Genomic DNA, 19,768 nt, shown 5'->3' with positions numbered 1-19,768 from the left:
GAATTTCTTCGATTTTTTTTTCTCTTCAATCCTGTAGGCGACGCCAAATGTGACAAAGTTTATTTGTCTTTAAAAACAGTCTTTATTCAATACGGTTACAAAACAGAGATTTGACAGCGCAGCAATGCTGTTGACTGTTAGCTCTCGTTCCCGCTCTCTCACTGACTCGCTCACTGTATCCAGACAGACCACTACTAGCTGTGCTATAAATAGATCTCATGTAAGCATGCAAGCATAGCACTGAACACAATCTTAAAGGGACAACACACACGGTCACATTTTAATATCTTCAATTACAACAGACAATTGAAGTATATGACTATTATGACCTGTGACTTGTTTACAATTGCTGTTTACTAATAATTATGTAAATATTATGACTTGTGCTTGTTTACAATTGCTGTCTAGGTACATTCCAGTTCATGCTTGAACCGCACGCTGATGTCACCAATTCGCACATGGTCTTTACCCATTCCGCTTGCACTAAACAGAAATGATTATTACAAAGTAGACAGACTATGACAACGTCTCAAATCGACATCATTATGATCGCTAATAACTAATGAAGAAAAAACGGAAATACTTGTCATAGGCCCCAAACCACGACTCAAGAAAATAACCGACTATTCGCTCTCAATCAACAATGTCATCATCCCTTTTTCCCCAGTTGCTAAAAACCTTGGTATATTTATTGACTCTCAGTTAAACATGGACAACTATATTAATGATCTGTGCAAAAAGTGTTATTTTCACCGCAAAAGTATTGGTTCCATTCGAAATCTCATCACTGAAGACGCAGCCGCAGCTCTAGTAAGATCTCTCATTTTTTCTAGACTTGACTATTGCAATAGTCTACTTGTCGGCATACCAAAGTATCAAATGGAACGTCTTCAACGCATCCAAAATACAGCTGCTCGCATTGTGACTAGGTTAAATCTACGCTCTCATATCACTCCTGTACTGAAAAATCTACATTGGTTGCCTGTTCAAGCCTGGGTCGATTTCAAGATATTGTCTCTTGCCTATCAGTGTCTGGATGGAAGTGCTCCGAAGTACCTGTGCGATCTCTTAAAATTTTACATCCCATCTAGACAGTTACGGTCACTCAATCAGAAAAAACTCTGTGTTCCTCAGTAGAAGTTAAAGTCATTCGGCGGTCGCTCTTTTCAAGTAGCTGCATCTACAAAGTGGAACAAACTACCACCAGACCTTCACAGAAGTCCTACACTTAATAAATTCAAATCTGACTTGAAAACTTATCTGTTTAAATTATATTATTAGAGACTTGTGTATTATGCGCCATGAGCACGTTTTGTGGATATAGCACTTTATAAATGGACATATTATTATTATTATTATTAACAAAATATAATGTTTATAATACATTAACTAATATTTACATGTGAAGAAATGAATGACAATTCGGTGAATTGGAAAAATGTTGTTTATTACGGAAGGGAAAGATGGCGACAACACAAATTCGCCTCCAACCCCCCGAGACCTTTAGTCGGGAGAGTTGTTCCCCTTAGTTTTGCCGCAATCCAGCAAAACTACACTGAAAAAATAAAGTACCTTATTCCCTATCACCAATCTGTCACATAAACATTCTCCATGACAGATAAGTCAAAATACAAAAGCAGTACATCTATTTCACATCAAAATGGTCCTGGTGATCACGCACAAACATTACATCAAAAATCTATCACATCCATTATTGATAAATATATAATTATCGAAAAAACACTCACAGTACCGTTTGAAGGTACATGCTAACCCGCACATGCGCATATCATCTGATTGTTTTGAAATTGATATATGTGACCCCCCATGGCATACTGAGTCGCGGTGAGGAAATTTTAAAAATTGAGTTATTGTTACTTTCATATTCTCCAACTCATTACCTTCAATTTGATGTATAGTTTGTTTGAAACGGGCAAAAATTGACTGAGCTCTCTGTCCATTCGAAGCTACCCAACTCACAAAAGTAAGTTTTGAGAAAAAGCAAGTCAAACATTTGGTATGTTCCAAAACAAAATCCCATAGCAACCAGGCCATATATTTGCGGTTTTCAGGGGTGCTGAAAACGAAAATCGTAGTATATATGCACTCGTTTTGTGACGAAACCTTTATAACACATGCAGCATATTCACATGATAGTGTTATACTGAAGAATAATCTATGCATTAGTAGTCTGTTCTGTATAATATAACTTTGGTGAGATTAACAGTTAATCTCATCAATTAATTAGCACCCTAGTGCCAGCTAGTGGTCAGGAGATTAAGATTGTTGATTGGATAATCATCAAAGAAGCCGCCACAGCTGTACACGTGTTCATTTAACACGTAAATTAAAATAAGATTTTGCGTGTATGATAGGTCTATTATTATTTTCAGGTACCGTAACGGTATCAAAATATGAGTCCCTATAGAAATGCCAATTTCATAGTCAAGAAATACTTACATTCACTTTCGTGCATTCTGGTTTTAATGTAATTAAACAATGGCAGACTCGAGAATTGTCGCAATTCGGCTCGTTGGTCGTTCTCATTTTTTCGACCCATGGTGATAAGAGAATTTTAAACAATAATATCCAAGATGCATTCCTTACTTTGCATGCCCTATGAAGAAGCGGCAGTAAAGGGATTCATCTATCAATAAAATTCTCTTTGAAAAGAAAATTATTGGCCATTCTGTTTATTTCCATTTAAGGCCTATAAATTATCTTTTTAATGATGATATGAGATATCAAATATACTATTCAAAAAAAGTAGGGGATATTTGATTTTGGGGGCATAATACTACAATATGCAAATGACTACGAAAAAAGTCACTATAGAACCTAACAGAAGAAACATTTCCAGTTACATGTGACGCCCAAACGCACCAATAGCTACCGCATGGAATGCAGGTGATGCTTGGGATCATCATGGGGGTCCAACCCAAGATTTGCACGACTCTGACTTTGAATGTTACAGTCATTGTGGCATTGAATTCAAGGGGGGAAACATCAGTTTAATTGTTTTAGTGACCAGAAAACAAATTTTGATATGCGTCGGCTTACCCAAAATGAAAGGTTACGTGCCCTTGGCATGCTACAGATTGGCACAACACAGGCGGTTGTGGCGCGGACGATGAATGTTTCTCAGTCTGTCATAAGCAGGCTATGGTCCAGATACCGTGATACACAATCTGTACAGGACAGACCACGCTCAGGTCGACCAAGGGCGACAACTCAAGCCCAGGATCGATTTATCCGTACCTTGGCCTTGAGAAATCGTGTCATCACAGCAAATCAGATCAGCGCTTGTCTTCAAACAGACACTGGTGTGAGAGTGAGTGGCCAGACGATTCGGAATCGACTGCATAGTGGTCACCTTCGCGCCCGACGTCCTCGCGTGATTCCTTGTTTGAGAGATCATCACATTCAGGCAAGACGTCGTTGGTGTAGGGATCGTCAACACTGGGATAATCGACGCTGGAGCAATGTGATGTTTTCAGATGAGTCAAGGTTCACTGTTGATTTTTTGGACAGACGTAGGAGGGTGTGGCGTCGTCTTCCAAGACGTTAACGTCATCAGACATGATCGATTTGGGGGTGGTTCTGTTATGGTGTGGGGAGGCATCACTGTTGCTGGAAGAACGGCTTTACATGTTGTTGCAGGGCGTGTTACAGGCCAGTACTACCGGGACAACATCTTGGCAGTCCATGTTGTGCCGTTCGCACGACGTCATGGTCGCCGTTTCATCTTCCAGGATGACAACGCAAGATGTCACAGGGCCAGGATCGTTACAGGTTACCTCCAACAACAGAACATCACCACATTACCTTGGCCAGCACTGAGTCCCGACCTCTCCCCCATCGAGCATGTCTGGGACATGCTTGGACAGAGGTTACGTCAACGTCAACAACGTCCTGTCAATGTCCAAGAACTTGCTGCTGCGTTGCAACAGGAATGGGACAATCTGGACCAAAATGACCTTAGACGTCTCATTAGGAGTATGCCACGTCGGATCAATGCTTGTTTGGCAAACAGAGGAGGATTTACCCGTTACTGACTTGGTTGTGATGCTGTGGTAACTTTGCTGTTTGACCCCGGGTATCATTTTACCCTTATAATGGTCAGTCTGTGCCTTACTTAGTCTAACGATCATTTGGAATAAATCGATGAATGTGAACTTCATTTCATTTTGTCATTTGTTTCTTCGTCAGTTTCATTAGGTGACTTTAATAACACTTAAAAATCAAATATCCCCTACTTTTTTTGAATAGTATAATTATCGCTTGGATTAATTATTCGGAGTAAATAAGGAGTTGTCGGCGGCTTTATCATTGACCCGTGACAGTTCATTAGTATTACTCAATGACACCCAACCGCATGTCGATTAATTTACATAATCAGCCACGTGGTTTGGATTATCGCTCAACAGCAATCGATATACGATCAGAATTAATTTTTTTCTGCCACTTATCAGTGTGAATCGCATGTAGATAACCAAAAACATTATCGCCAAAACCAACTATTTATCGCCTGTTCGAGTCAGCCACGTAACCATAATGCTTTTCACTCGGTGTCTGGGCCAATCAGCAAACGAGTTGTGTAGACAGCATAGCAACAAGCGGTGGTGGTTTATATTTTTTAGGGATTTTAAAACTCGATTGTATCCGTTCAAAATCAATTCATCGACATTAATTTGATCATATTTGTAAACTAGAGATTCTCCACTTTACAACGATGCCAATTATTATGCAAGAGGAATGACCGGTTGTCCCGCAGCGAGCGAAGAAAAATAACTAATTTTGCCTAGAATTTTAAGAAATAAGACAAATTTAAAAATACGATACTCTTAAAAAATGTTCAGATAAAGGTGTTCTAAAATCTTTTATTGCTATTTTGATCTTTTGTGTCGATAGATAGTATAATTATAGACTCATTTTTGTGAAAATCTCAATTTCGATCAAAATCAATATTTTCACTTATTTTGTCTCTAGTCCAAAATTAGATTTTGTGTATTCCAACTCACTTTGATACACGTAGTCACATATGTTGATTGCATTAGTGAGATGAAGAAGCCTATTTAATTTCAATAACTTCTGTTAATTCCTTCTGGAGTTATGGCCTTGTTTCACTTTGTTGTACCTTGTGAATGCTCTGACGACAAAAGTTATCCGATCTGTATGAAATTTATATGTATCGTTTAAATTAGTAAAACGAACTAGCCTATTGAGTTTTAGCAAATTTCCGATAATTACATCTAGAGTTATGGCCCTTATTTCACTTTCTTGAACGCTTGAACGACAAAAGTTATCACCCAATCTGTATGAAATTTATATGCCTCATTTAAATTAGTGAAATGAAGATTCCTATTGAATTTCAGCAATTTCCGTCAATTACTTCTAGAGTTATGGCTCTTGTTTACTTTGTTGAACCTTGTGAACGTTCGAACGACAAAAGTTATCATCCTATCTGTACGAAATTTATATGCATTATTTGAATTAGTAAAACGAAAAAGCCTGTTGAATTTCAACAATTTCTGTAGATTACTTCCAGAGTTATGGCCCTTGTTTTACTTTTAAGGACCTTGTGGAACCTCAAACGACCAAAAGTATAATGTCATATGTATAAAATTGTTTATTAAATGCCCCTAATTATCTACAAAAGAATAAATATGCGACAACCCTTGTCGACCGCTCGGACGATTTAGCTGCTGTGGGCTTATGTTATGTTGCCTGGCAACCTATCTTTAAGAATGATCACACAGTACAAGGCCTAATTATAAAACAAAACATGGCTAATTAAATTGATTAAATGTTAAGCTTTTAATCTGTTAATTTTATTATACCTGACAGTTTACATCACGACACGCACAGAGCTTTGTCGTGCTCAGGGATATTATGATTTAGCACAAAATAGTTACTTTTCCGGCGTGCAAAATGAACTACGGGTCTGATCCAGTTTCGGTCATTTTCAAAAGCCCTCAGTCCTGAACGGCATATACGGCCGACATTGAACCCATGATTTAAAGTTTTATCACATCAATATCTTGACTAAGTTCAATAATGAACATTTTCTCCTTCTAATTGAGGTAGAATGTTCAAACTTGGTGTAGGCGTTCATAAGGTGGATGCCTTGATGGAGTTTAATGATGGACATTGTCTGCTTACGGTAAGCAGAGATAAGCAATTCTGTGGCAGCATGCAAGAACCTGATAACCCACATTTTCCCCAAAATTAAGATAAGAGTGCCATTGAACGAAGATGGGTAGAATCCATCTTGACTGTAATCATGAAGACACTGTGAATATATTTGACATGATAACCAAGTCTATAATAGTTTTAACCTGATATAAAAATAAGCATATTCCATGCAAGAACCTGATAAGCCTCATAAGATCGGATTTGTGTGCCAACGTTTCCATGCAAGAACCGGATAACCCACAAGTCACACCCAAGGTCATTTATCTCGGGTTGGTTCCTTTCGATATTCGCGCATATCGGATCGTAACTTCATGGATTATGGCCCCCAGGACCGTAACTAAGTTTAGTCATTTCAGGACTAACACATGGTTCTATTTTATTTCTATAATTCGCTAGCGCGTAGGGGTCTTTAGCAGTGGGAGTAAACCAGAGGACCCGGAGAAAACCCACAAAGTTGGGCAGGCGACCCTACTCCTTGTCACGTACAACCGGGGAATCGAAACCCCGCCAGTTGACTCAATGACAGACCTTATTATACAGCACGCGCGTGCTAACCATTCGGCCATCCAACCCCGCAAAATGGCTGCAAATAGTGTAAAAGTATGTCATACCAAGGTTGTGGTCCCTCTAGAAGTCACATTTTTATCCGATCTTGATGAAACTTAAAATATATGTTTATATCAAAACGATCTTGGTACCTGTCGATATTTGCATATATCGGGCCATGACTTCCTGGGTTATGACCACTGATTGTATGAAAAATCACGTTTTTAGCTTGTGGACCCTTTAGAGGTCACAATTTTTATCCAATTTAAAAACGGTTTAAATATATCACGGTTACCATAATGATGATTGAGTTGGAATTTCGTAAAAACTACCTGACAAAATTGCTACTACTTGTACGCAAATAGTGTAAAAGTACGTAATACCAAGTTTGTGGAATGTGGACCCTCTAGAAGTCACAATTTTTATCCGATATTGATGAAACTTGACATATATTTATATCCAACAAACAAATCTTGGTTCCTTTCGATATTTGTGCATATTGGACCGTAACTTCCTGGATTTTGGTCACTGTTTCTACAAAAAAATCACATTGTTTTAGTTTGTTCTCTGTACATCTCTTGCAAAATGTGGGCGTATCTTGCATGGTAACCGCTGGTTTAATTGTTGTAATTAATTAAAATTGGTATTTTCATTGAGTTGAAAACTGAATGGAATCGAATTCATGCAGGGCTAAAAAAATATTGTAAAGATCCCTACACACATGTGAATGATTGAAATAAAATTGTACCGAAAGTTTGTCCCGAAATGACATATTTTGTGTCAAGTGGACATTATAATAACACAATAATTAAGACGCTTTGTATTGTCAACACACTTCCATAACATATAATGCATTTTTCTTATTTCTATGTCATGAGATAGCGGTCTATCAAGGTTGTCCATGGCGTCCTAACCCGTTTTCCTGAAGTTTGAGTCATTTGCTTGATATTCAAGGGAGGATTTAAGTACGGGTGGGGGGGGCGCAATCCAGTGGGCGCACTTTAGAACCGGATTCTTGTCTCAGGTCACTGGAAATGGCATTTTTGGGCTTCTACCTTTCGAAATTGTCAGGAGTAGGCCACCTGGATCCCCTGTTGAGCGCTTCATCACCCGAGCCCCCCCCCCTCAAAAACCTAAGGTCGCTGAGTCCGCCCTTGATATTCCTAGTATATGTGGGATTTTGTTTTATTTACTTTTGTATGTGTTGTTTCAGTTGATTTATGACGTATTTTATAGAATTAAAGCCAACAAACCTTCAATTGGATTTCATCAATGTGGCTTATCAGGTTTTTGCATGGAAAATTCAAAAAGTATTATCTTAGAAATTCATATTTGCCCAAAAGTTTCTGTAAGGTTTGCAGTTACAAGACTGATTATCATCCAGAATTTTTATACTATGCCTCTGTACACATCAAAATCACAAAACATCAAGTAGAGATCATAGATTTGGAATTATAGACCACAGACTTTAGTTGCATTTTTCTCAAATTGAATGTCATGTGGCTTATCAGGTTCTTGCATGGTGCCACAGAATTTAATCGGTTGGTGCTTTGGTGCATGATAAATTTGGATATAATTAAGCGGAGCTAAGCAATTTCATTGGTTGATGCTTTGGGACAAGATAACTTTGATTCTATCTGATAGAGAATGATGAAACTTACTGTATAGTTAATAATCAATTTGATTGCTCGATACTTTTGAAAAAGATCAATGTGTAATTAATATGTGTCTATCTATTTATTTTGAGCTTTCGGCGGGGGACATCAGCCTCGCTGTTAGCTTGTTTCAAATTCAATGTGAAGCATTGGGACAATGAGAGGAAGAGCCGTATTGAATTTCCCTGTTGTCCTTCCATCTCTTGCAAAATGTGAGTGTTTCTTGCATGGCAACCACAAGTGGTTTATGTAAACGAAATCAACACATCCTCAACACTATCTAAAATCTTTTGGGCAGTAGAAACATACCATAGAAAAAAAATAATTTTACAATGGATAAAAGTAGGGGATATTTGATTTTTAAGTGTTATTAAAGTCACCTAATGAAACTGACGAAGAAACAAATGACAAAATGAAATGAAGTTCACATTCATTGATTTATTCCAAATGATCGTTAGACTAAGTAAGGCACAGACTGACCATTATAAGGGTAAAATGATACCCGGGGTCAAACAGCAAAGTTACCACAGCATCACAACCAAGTCAGTAACGGGTAAATCCTCCTCTGTTTGCCAAACAAGCATTGATCCGACGTGGCATACTCCTAATGAGTCGTCTAAGATCATTTTGGTCCAGATTGTCCCATTCCTGTTGCAACGCAGCAGCAAGTTCTTGGACATTGGCAGGACGTTGTTGACGTTGACGTAACCTCTGTCCAAGCATATCCCAGACATGCTCGATGGGGGAGAGGTCGGGACTCAGTGCTGGCCAAGGTAATGTGGTGATGTTCTGTTGTTGGAGGTAACCTGTAACGATCCTGGCCCTGTGACATCTTGCGTTGTCATCCTGGAAGATGAAACGGCGGCCATGACGTCGTGCGAACGGCACAACATGGACTGCCAAGATGTTGTCCCGGTAGTACTGGCCTGTAACACGCCCTGCAACAACATGTAAAGCCGTTCTACCAGCAACAGTGATGCCTCCCCACACCACAACAGAACCACCCCCAAATCGATCATGTCTGATGACGTTAACGTCTTGGAAGCGCTCGTTTCGACGACGCCACACCCTCCTACGTCTGTCCAAAAAATCAACAGTGAACCTTGACTCATCTGAAAACATCACATTGCTCCAGCGTCGATTATCCCAGTGTTGACGATCCCTACACCAACAACGTCTTGCCTGAATGTGATGATCTCTCAAACAAGGGATCACGCGAGGACGTCGGGCGCGAAGGTGACCCCTATGCAGTCGATTCCGAATCGTCTGGCCACTCACTCTCACACCAGTGTCTGTTTGAAGACGAGCGCTGATCTGATTTGCTGTGATGACACGATTTCTCAAGGCCAAGGTACGGATAAATCGATCCTGGGCTTGAGTTGTCGCCCTTGGTCGACCTGAGCGTGGTCTGTCCTGTACAGATTGTGTATCACGGTATCTGGACCATAGCCTGCTTATGACAGACTGAGAAACATTCATCGTCCGCGACACAACCGCCTGTGTTGTGCCGATCTGTAGCATGCCAAGGGCACGTAACCTTTCATTTTGGGTAAGCCGACGCATATCAAAATTTGTTTTCTGGTCACTAAAACAATTAAACTGATGTTTCCCCCCTTGAATTCAATGCCACAATGACTGTAACATTCAAAGTCAGAGTCGTGCAAATCTTGGGTTGGACCCCCATGATGATCCCAAGCATCACCTGCATTCCATGCGGTAGCTATTGGTGCGTTTGGGCGTCACATGTAACTGGAAATGTTTCTTCTGTTAGGTTCTATAGTGACTTTTTTCGTAGTCATTTGCATATTTTAGTATTATGCCCCCAAAATCAAATATCCCCTACTTTTTTTGAATAGTATATTATATAATATGACACTTTGTTCATCCTTTTTTCAGATACTTAGTTTTAGAGCATGTGTCTGGCGGCGAATTGTTTGACTACCTCGTTAAAAAAGGACGTTTAACTCCCAAGGAAGCTCGACGTTTCTTCAGACAAATCATTTCTGCATTAGATTTCTGTCATAGTCATAATATATGGTAAGTGGACTTAGCAAAATACAAAAGACCTTTCTCAGTGTCTAAAATTTATAGTGCCCGAATGTTCTTGAAACTTGAAACAGAGCATTTACTGAAACTCACTGTAGGCTAATACTTAAATAATAAACCAAGCATAAAAATACTAAAGTCCCATGCCTGAGGCTAGAATTGGATCTCAAAAAAGTTCACAGTAGGAAATAGGACAATACAGCTCCCATTTTTGTCTGTAACAGTCATTTAACTCTTAGAAGTAGGAAAGCTGAGTTTTGTACCGAGGGGCTAAAATCTGTAGATACGGTGTGTTAATTAACAGGGGTGAGAAATTGTCTGAAAGTGAATTAATTATTGCCAGTGAGTTTTCTGTACTGGGTGTGTTAATTAAGAGAAAGGTTAAAAATGAATGACACAGTGTGTATTCTTTGTTTGGTGAGTCTTCTCAAAAGCGTTTTTATACGCCCACATTGAAATGTGGTCGTATATTGTTGTCGCCCCCGTCCGTGCATCCGTCCATCGGTCCGTCGGTCCAGCGCTCTAGAGGCTAAAGTTAATATCCGATTGACTGTAAATTTATACACAGTGTTTAAGGTCATTAGACGAAGAAGCCTATTGATTTTCAGCCAGAGTTATGGCCCTTGATCACATCAAAAAATCTTGTGGACGCTCTACAGGTCAAAGTTAATATCCGATTAACTTTAAATTTATACTCAGTGTTTAAGGTCATGAGACGAAGAAGCCTATTGATTTTCAACGATTTTCGATAATTAATGCCTAAGTTATGGCCCTTGATCACTTCAAAAATCTTGTGGACGCTCTACAGGTCAAAGTTAATATCTGATTGACTTTAAATTTATACACAGTGTTTAAGGTCATGAGACGAAGAAGCCTATTGATTTTCAACGATTTTCGATAATTACTGCCTAAGTCATGGCCCTTGATGACTTCAAAAACTCTTGTGGACGCTCTAGAGGTCAAAGTTATTATCCGATTGACTTTAAATTTAGACACAGCGATTTCCAATAAATACTGCCAGAGTTATGGCCCTTGATCACTTTGAAAAATCTTGTGCACGCTCTAGAGGCTTAAGTTAATATCCGATTGACTTTAAATTTATACACAGTGTTTAAGGTCATGAGACGAAAAAGCCTATTGATTTTCAGTGATTTCCGATAATTACTACCAGAGTTAGGGCCCTTGATCACTTTGGAAAATCTTGTGGACGCTCTAAAGGCTAAAGTTAATATCCGATTGACTTTAAATTTATACACAGTGTTTCAGGCCATGAGATAAAGAATCATAATGATTTTCAAAGATTTCGGATAATTGCTACCAGAGTTATGGCCCTTGATCACTTTGAAAAATCTTGTGACTCTCTAGAGGCTAAAGTTATCATCCGGTTGACTTAAGATTGATACACAGAGTTTAAGGTCTTGAGACGAATAAGTATATTGATTTTCAATGAATCTTTATGACTTGAACAGCTAAATCCATGATGTTAAATGTTTCATATACTAAATGTTAGCATGGGGCAGAACTTTATAAAAACCAAACAAATTCTAATGATTTTCTGATAATTACTTAATGAGTTGTTAATCTTAATCAGATTTTAATGTATTATAAATGTTTCATTACCGAAAAAAGTAAAAATATGCGAAAACTCTTGTTGACTGTCCGGACGAATTAGCTGCTGTGGGTGTATGTTTCGTTGCCTGGCAACCTATCTTTATAACAGCACCAAAAGTGTTTTATCAAAGACAAGCAGGTTTTATCAGACGCGTAGTTGTTAAATCTAAATTTACCGTATGATTTGTGCAGATCGGTCTTTATATGGATTTATACGTGCTGTAGCTAAATATGACTGCGTTCTTTAATCTATGCTTATTTCATTTGTTGATGAATACTACGTGTTTTATATTGCATACCACTGTCAGACTGCAGTTATATATATTACTTGTCTTTTGTGGGTTTTGTTGACATATTATCTGAGAACAGTGTCGCCTTTCTGTCTGGGATCAAAGAGCAGTTCCATGTGAAAAGCTTGCACTCTGGTAGTATAAATTATATAATAAAGATGAGACTGAATCCACATTTCATGGTTTATCAGTGCCATGAGTATAATAATAAAGCTATTTCATACAAATCATAAACAATTGCAATATTAACACATGATTAAATTTATCTGTTCTCATTATAAAACCCATATTCCATATTAGGTCATAGGTCAGTATTTTGCATGCAAAGACAAGCTTGTTACCAAAAGATGTTCGACAATCAGCTCCATTAACTCCTGTCAGCAATATCATCGTATACAACACAGGCATATAGAGAGGTCTAAGAAGAAATTTTGGAAATCTGTGGAAATCTGGTGGTGAAAAACACCACAAACCCAAAACTCTCTATGAATATTAATCTAAGTTGAAAATTTTGTGTAATGTGGTACCACTCAGGCACATATGGAACTCTTGTGGTGAAAAACACCACAGAATAAAATTTTGTAGAATATATTTTCCCCGCATCTTACAAGATGATAGGATAAACTATTATTGTTCCAGCAAAATAAAAAGAAAATGTTTCATAAATTTTTCATGGTCCACTTTTCCAAAACACCCCCAAACCTTGCCATGTGTAATTTTAGTATCAGAAATATAGGTAAAATACGTAAATTTGTAACTGTAGAGGCCACTAAGTCACTTTTTAATTCTCTGGTCACTTTCGATTAGATAACGTTAATTCACTTTTAGATAAATAGATAATTTACAAAAAACCCCAGAGTAATGCAGCTAGACTTGTTACTTTAACTAAGAAATGCGACCACTGGCTGAATATTACCTAGAGAGAGAGAGAAAGTTTAACATCCATTCGACACATACTAGGTCATTTTGGGACTAACATACGGTTAAATTTTTATACGCCCACATGGAAATGTGGTCGTATATTGCCGTCGTCGCCGCCGTCCGTCGTCCACAATTTCTTGTGAACACTCTACAGACTACATTTATCATCTGATTGTTTTGAAATTGATATATGTTGTTTGCATTAGTGAGATGAAGAAGCCTTTTTATACGCCCACATGGAAATGTTGTCGTATATTGCCGTCACCCCCGTCCGTCCGTCCATCGTCCACAATTTCTTGTGAACACTCTACAGACTACATTTATCGACCGATTGTTTTGAAATCGATATATGTTGTTTGCATTAGTGAGATAAAGAAGCCTATTTAATTTCAATAACTTCTGTTAATTTCTTCTGGAGTTATGGCCCTTGTTTCACTTTGTTGCACCTTGTGAACGCTCTAACGACAAAAGTTATCAACCGATCTGTATGAAATTTATATGCATCATTTAAATTAGTAAAACAAAGAATCCTATTGAATTTCAGCAATTTCGGTTAATTACATCTAGAATTATGGCCCTTGTTTCACTTTGTTGAATCTTGTGAACACTCTAATGACAATAGTTATCATCCGATCTGTTCGAAACTGATATGCATCATTTAAATTAGTGAAACGAAGAAGTCTATTGAATTTCAGCAATTTCCGTTAATTATGCCGTGAGTTATGGCCCTTGTTTCTCTTTGTTGTACCTTGTGAATGCTCTAACGACAAATGTTATTATCCGATCTGTATGAAATTTATATGCATCATTTAGATTAGTAAAACATAGAAGCTTATTGAATTTCAGCAATTTCCGTTAATTACATCTAGAGTTATGGCCCTTGTTGCACTTTGTTGAATGTTGTGAATGCTCTAATGACAACAGTTATCATCCGATCTGTTTGAAATTGATATGCATCATTTAAATTAGTGCAACGAAGCTATTTCCATTAATTACACCGCGAGTTATGGACCTTGTTTCACTTTGTTGTATCTTGTGAATACTTTAACAACAAAAGTTATTATCCGATCTGTATGAAATTTATATGTATCGTTTAAATTAGTAAAACGAACAAGCCTATTGAGTTTCAGCAATTTCTGTTAATTACATCTAGAGTTATGGCCCTTGTTTCACATTGTTGAATCTTGTGAACGCTTGAACGACAAAAGTTATCACCCAATCTGTATGAAATTCATATGCATCTTTTAAATTAGTGAAATGAAGAAGCCTATTGAATGTCAGCAATTTCCGTCAATTACTTCTAGAGTTATGGCCCTTGTTTTACTTTGTTGAACCTTGTGAATGTTTGCAGAACTAGATCTGCAACTGTCCCATGCAGATATGAAAACTTTCATATTTATCGTCATGTGTCACGGATTATAACAAAAATCTTAAAAGAGAAAAAAAAAAGAAAAAATAATTTTCAAAATTAGTGTAGTACAACACTAGGATCTGGAAGAGTTGTTATATAACAGGCGTTCTGGGTGGTGTAAGGGATCAGCCAATGAAACCATCTGTTACGCCGACTGTATGGCGTGCCATGCACGAAACTGATTGATTAATCAATGTCTGACGTCATACGGTCAAAAGCCGCTCGTACGACCCCCGACGCGACATTCCAGTATAACTGGTCAGATCTTCATGTAGTGTAGGCCATCGAAAGTATAAAAAAAAAAGAAATGAAATTGGAAAATATGCATAAGCCTAAATATAGCGAAAAGCATTTCACCCAGACAAAAAAATAATCTGAAAAATAAAGCGAAATTACTGAGACTTGATTGACTTCTGGTTCCAGAAGTTTCAGAACAATGGATCGAGTCGTTTAAAAAAGGGATGGATTAGAAAATGAAATGAAAATGGCAGGAAAATATCGAAAAATTAAATGCGCTAACTTTGAATGGAACTTATATTTTTGGAATCATACGGACCTCAGCTGTTCGAATATTTAGGTCAAATTTGCAAATTGTTTGTGGACACTCTACAAGTCACAATTTTTATCTGATTTTGACGAAACTTGACATGTAGGTCAATCTCCCAAAGATCTTGGTTGCTTTCGATATTGGCATGTATCGGATTGAAACTTCATGGATTATGGCCCCTGCTTGTACGAAAAATCACGTTTTTAGCTTGTGGAATCTATAGAGGTCACAATTTTGAACCGATTTTGATGAAACTTGAGGGTCCACACACCTCTGATTTACCTGATACACTATTTGCGTACGAGGGCCGGCCATTTTGTCCGGCAGTTTTAGTCCGATTTTCACGAAATTCAAACTCAGCCAAAATTATGGTGTAAGGGTTATATGTTTGAACGTTTTTATAAATAGAATAATAATTGTGCCCTCTACAGGGACGTGTGCGAATATTGAAACGAACCAAGATATTTTGGTTATAAACTTACATTTTAAGTTTCATCAAAATCATAAGAAAATTGTCACCTCTAGAGGCTCCACAACCTTGATATATCATATTTATACGCTTTATACGCTATATGAGTACGAAGGGCGGCCATTTTGTCTGTCAGTTTTGGTCCAATTTTTGACGAAATTCGAACTCAAACATCGTTACATGGTAACATGTATAGTGTGTAGAACCTATCTCTAAGTATTGAGTTACTGGCCTATGTGTTAGAATATCTATATATGAAGTAGAAAGGGTTCATTGTGGTTACTATTCATGGAAATTCGTGAGAAATATACGTGTTGTCAGTAGTCGTTTAAACCCGTCAGTATTTGTACCGTACGTCAGTATTCCTATAAATGGTCAGTAATAATCATAAGGTGAGTATTTAAGTCAATTGGTTAGTATTCCTTACTTGTGTCAGTATGTAAAAATAACGTGAGTAATTAAACAAACGTGAGTTAAGCCGACCACATCACTAGTCAGGCGTGTGCGGGAGAATTGACAAAAGCGTGACACTATCAGAGTGAAACCGCCAGTTATCTTTGATGTGCGTCAGTAACTGAACCCGACGCCAGTAGAGCGTGAAGCCGTTAACTATATAAATTCCCGGTGAGTATTGTTAGTGAGTATCGTCGCTACATTCTGAATAAATTATTAATTAATTATTTACTAAAATTCTCGAATTGTTTTTAAACAATAATGGATGGCAGTCAACACTACGAGTATTTGTCGGCGATTTCGGTTACTGCCGTAGTCTGCAGAATACGGCACACTGTGTAGTGTTATTTAATTTACAATTTATATTTATTTTCGTTATATAACATGCGGATTGGCACATGTTTTGGGACTTACGGCACTTTGATATCTGTATGGATTAAATTTAGAATCACTGTATGGATTAAATTTGGAATCATTGTATGGATTAAATTTGGAATCACAACTAATGGTTAAAAAAAGATCAACACAAATCTCTTTTCACTAATTTTATTGAAACAGATAATCTGATCACTGAACAATCGTGTGAATATCTATATGCATTATTATTGGTATCTTCAGATTTGCAACATATTACAAACTGATTCCTGTTATAAAAAAAAAACAACCCATATAATTCAAACGTCAACCCGACCATTTCAAGAATAACTGTCCGTGTCAAGGCGGACTGCAATTCGGTTGCTTTATTTAAAAAGATAACTGATATTAAACTATACAACTGACTGAGCTATTCAGGGTTCATATTGGAAATATTTTGGTGTCAAGGCAACTGGAGTTCAGTTGCTTTATTTAAAAAGATAACTAATATTCAAATATAAAATTGACTGAGCTACATCCGTTTGAGGTTGTTTGAGGAAAAGCAAGTTAAAGATATCGTTGTGTTCTAAAAAAAAATCACATAGCAACCACGCCATATATTTGTTAATTTTTGTTTAATATTTCTCTCGGTGTTATAATTTAGAACGAAAGAGAACAGTCCATACATTAGTAATGTAGGTCTTGTATATTAAACTTTTATGGGAATAAATTGTTTTAATCTCACCACTTAATTAGCACCTTGGTGTTATATCAGGAGATTAAGAATGTTGATTGGGTAATGGAGTTTAGCTTCTTGATTACCAAAGAAGCCGTCACAGCTAAACGTATATTCTGTGACCTTCGTAACATGACGCAATTAAAATAAGGTTTTGCGTGTACGATAGGTCTACGTTTATTTTCAGGAACCGGAATGGTATCAGAATCCGAACCCCAGATAGGGTAATGAACGTAGCCATGATACCACAATAGGCCACGCCGGGTGTCTAGACCGAACATTTTTACGTATTGTATGGGTTTTAAAACTCGTTGTATTCGTTAAAATTGGGATTATCGGTAATTCATAAACTAGAGATTCACGGCTTCACAACGATGCCAAGTATTACTTAAGAAGACTGATCGGTCGGTCCTCTGCATTATCTATTTTTGAAATATAGTTAGAATGGCCAGCTCTTTATCTAAATCTTAGTATTGAACATACTTTACGTTTCAGTATTCCAGACCCACTGGTTGATGGCTATCTTAAAATTTTGTGGTTTAGTTAACAGGAATAGAGATGAGAAGAACTGGACAGAACAGATACAGGTAGACGAGGTGATAAAAAAGCTTTTATCCGCGCCTCTCTTGCACGCGTACCAAGATGATAAATTGTGGAAACTCTCTCCCTCTCTGGATAGCCATAACGTGGATGGGTATGGGGTGGCGGTCTTCATTTAATTTTATGAATTGTTTTTATACGCCCACATTGAAATGTGGTCGTATATTGTCGTCACCCCCGTCCGTCCGTCCGTTGTGGACGCTCTAGAGGCTAAAGTTTATAACTGATTGACTTTAAATTTATACACAGTGTTTAAGGTCATGAGACGAAGAAGCCTATTGATTTTCAGCGATTTCCGATAATTACAGCCAGAGTTATGGCCCTTGATCACTTCAAAAAATCTTGTGGACGCTCTAGAGGCTAAAGTTAATATCCGATTTACTTTAAATTTATACACAGTGTTTAAGGTCATGAGACGAAGAAGCCTATTGATTTTCAGCAATTTCAGATAATTACTGCCAGAGTTATGGTCCTTGATCACTTTCAAAAATCTTGTGGAGGCTCTAGAAGCCAAAGTTAATATCCGATTGACTTTAAATTTATACACAGTGTTTAATGTCATGAGACGAAGAAGCCTATTGATTTTCGGCAATTTCTGATAAGTTCTGCCAGAGTTATTGCCCTTGATCACTTCAAAAAATCTTGTGGACGTTCTAGAGGCTAAAGTTAATATCCGATTGACTTTAAATTTATACACAGTGTTTAATGTCCTGAGACGAAGAAGCCTATTTATTTTCGGCAATTTCTGATAAGTACTGCCAGAGTTATAGCCCTTGATCACTTTGAAAAATCTTGTGACGCTCTAGAGGCTAAAGTTATCATCCGATTGACTTCAGATTGATACACAGAGTTTAAGGTCTTGAGACGAACAAGTATATTGATTTTCAATGAATTTTTATGACTTGAACAACTAAATCCATGATGTTAAAAGTTTTCTATACTAAACATTAGCATGGGGCAGAACTTTATAAAAACCAAACAAATTCAAATGGTTTTCTGATAATTACTTAATTAGTTGTTACTCTTTATCAGATTTTAATGTATTATAAATGTTTAATTACCGAAAAAAGTAAAAATATGCGAAAACTCTTGTTGACTCCCCGGACGATTTAGCTGCTGTGGGCGTATGTTTCATTGCCTGGCAACCTATCTTTATTGAATGAATGATGTTTTCAAAAAGTAATAAAATTAACTGCCAAACGACTCGTTATCCCGTCAGGTAGCACATGTTTGTGCGTAGAACGTGTGGCAGTTCAATTTATGATTTTTGTATTTCAATCTTTAATAATTATTCTTTTAAAGTAAATAAAATAAAGTGCCAAACGAACGATTTGTTACCTCGTCGGGTAGCTCATTCATTCACAGAACGTTTGGCATTGTATATTATACCATATAATATATATGTTATTACTATTTTCATCGTTATAAATATTGTTTAAAAATTGTTATAAAAGCTAATTTCTCAAAGGTAAAAAGATATCCACATGACTATTCTGTGCTCATAATTTCAGCTAACATATTTGTTTCAGTAAAAGTAGTGAAAATATATTTACTTTGTTCTTTCTTAACCATTAGTTGTCATTCCAAATTGAATCCATACAGATATCAAAACATAATAATCAAGAAGCTAAACTCGATTACCCAATCAACATTCTTAATCTCCGGATATAACACCAAGGTGCTAATTAAGTGGTGAGATTAACAGAATTTATCCCAATAAAAGTTTAATATACAAGACCTACATTACTAATGTATGGACTATTCTCTTTCGTTCTAAATTATAACACCAAGAGAAATATTAAACAAAAATTAACAAATATATGGCCTGGTTGTTATGTGATTTTTTTTTAGAACATAACGATATCTTTAACTTGCTTTTCCTCAAACAACCTCAAACGGATATAGCTCAGTCAATTTTATATTTTAATATTAGT

The 19,768-nt window shown here is 37.1% G+C and overlaps 1 protein-coding gene across 6 annotated transcripts in view; it reads left to right on the top strand.

Annotated features, from left to right (window-relative positions):
- Positions 1–19,768, top strand: part of LOC126825386 (serine/threonine-protein kinase BRSK2) — a 695,489-nt gene that overhangs the window by 77,063 nt on the left and 598,658 nt on the right. For all 6 annotated transcript variants that reach the window (XM_056101811.1, XM_050555009.2, XM_050555005.2 and 3 more), the window contains exon 4: positions 10,293–10,433. In XM_056101811.1, coding sequence (XP_055957786.1) covers positions 10,293–10,433 — 141 coding nt within the window. The remainder of the gene's footprint in view (positions 1–10,292; positions 10,434–19,768) is intronic.

The sequence above is a fragment of the Patella vulgata genome, chromosome 6, assembly GCF_932274485.2.
Source record: "Patella vulgata chromosome 6, xgPatVulg1.2, whole genome shotgun sequence".
Lineage (NCBI taxonomy): Eukaryota > Metazoa > Mollusca > Gastropoda > Patellidae > Patella > Patella vulgata.
The sequence above is the reverse complement of the archived record's forward strand: the minus strand, read 5'-3'. Positions and strand labels throughout refer to the sequence as shown.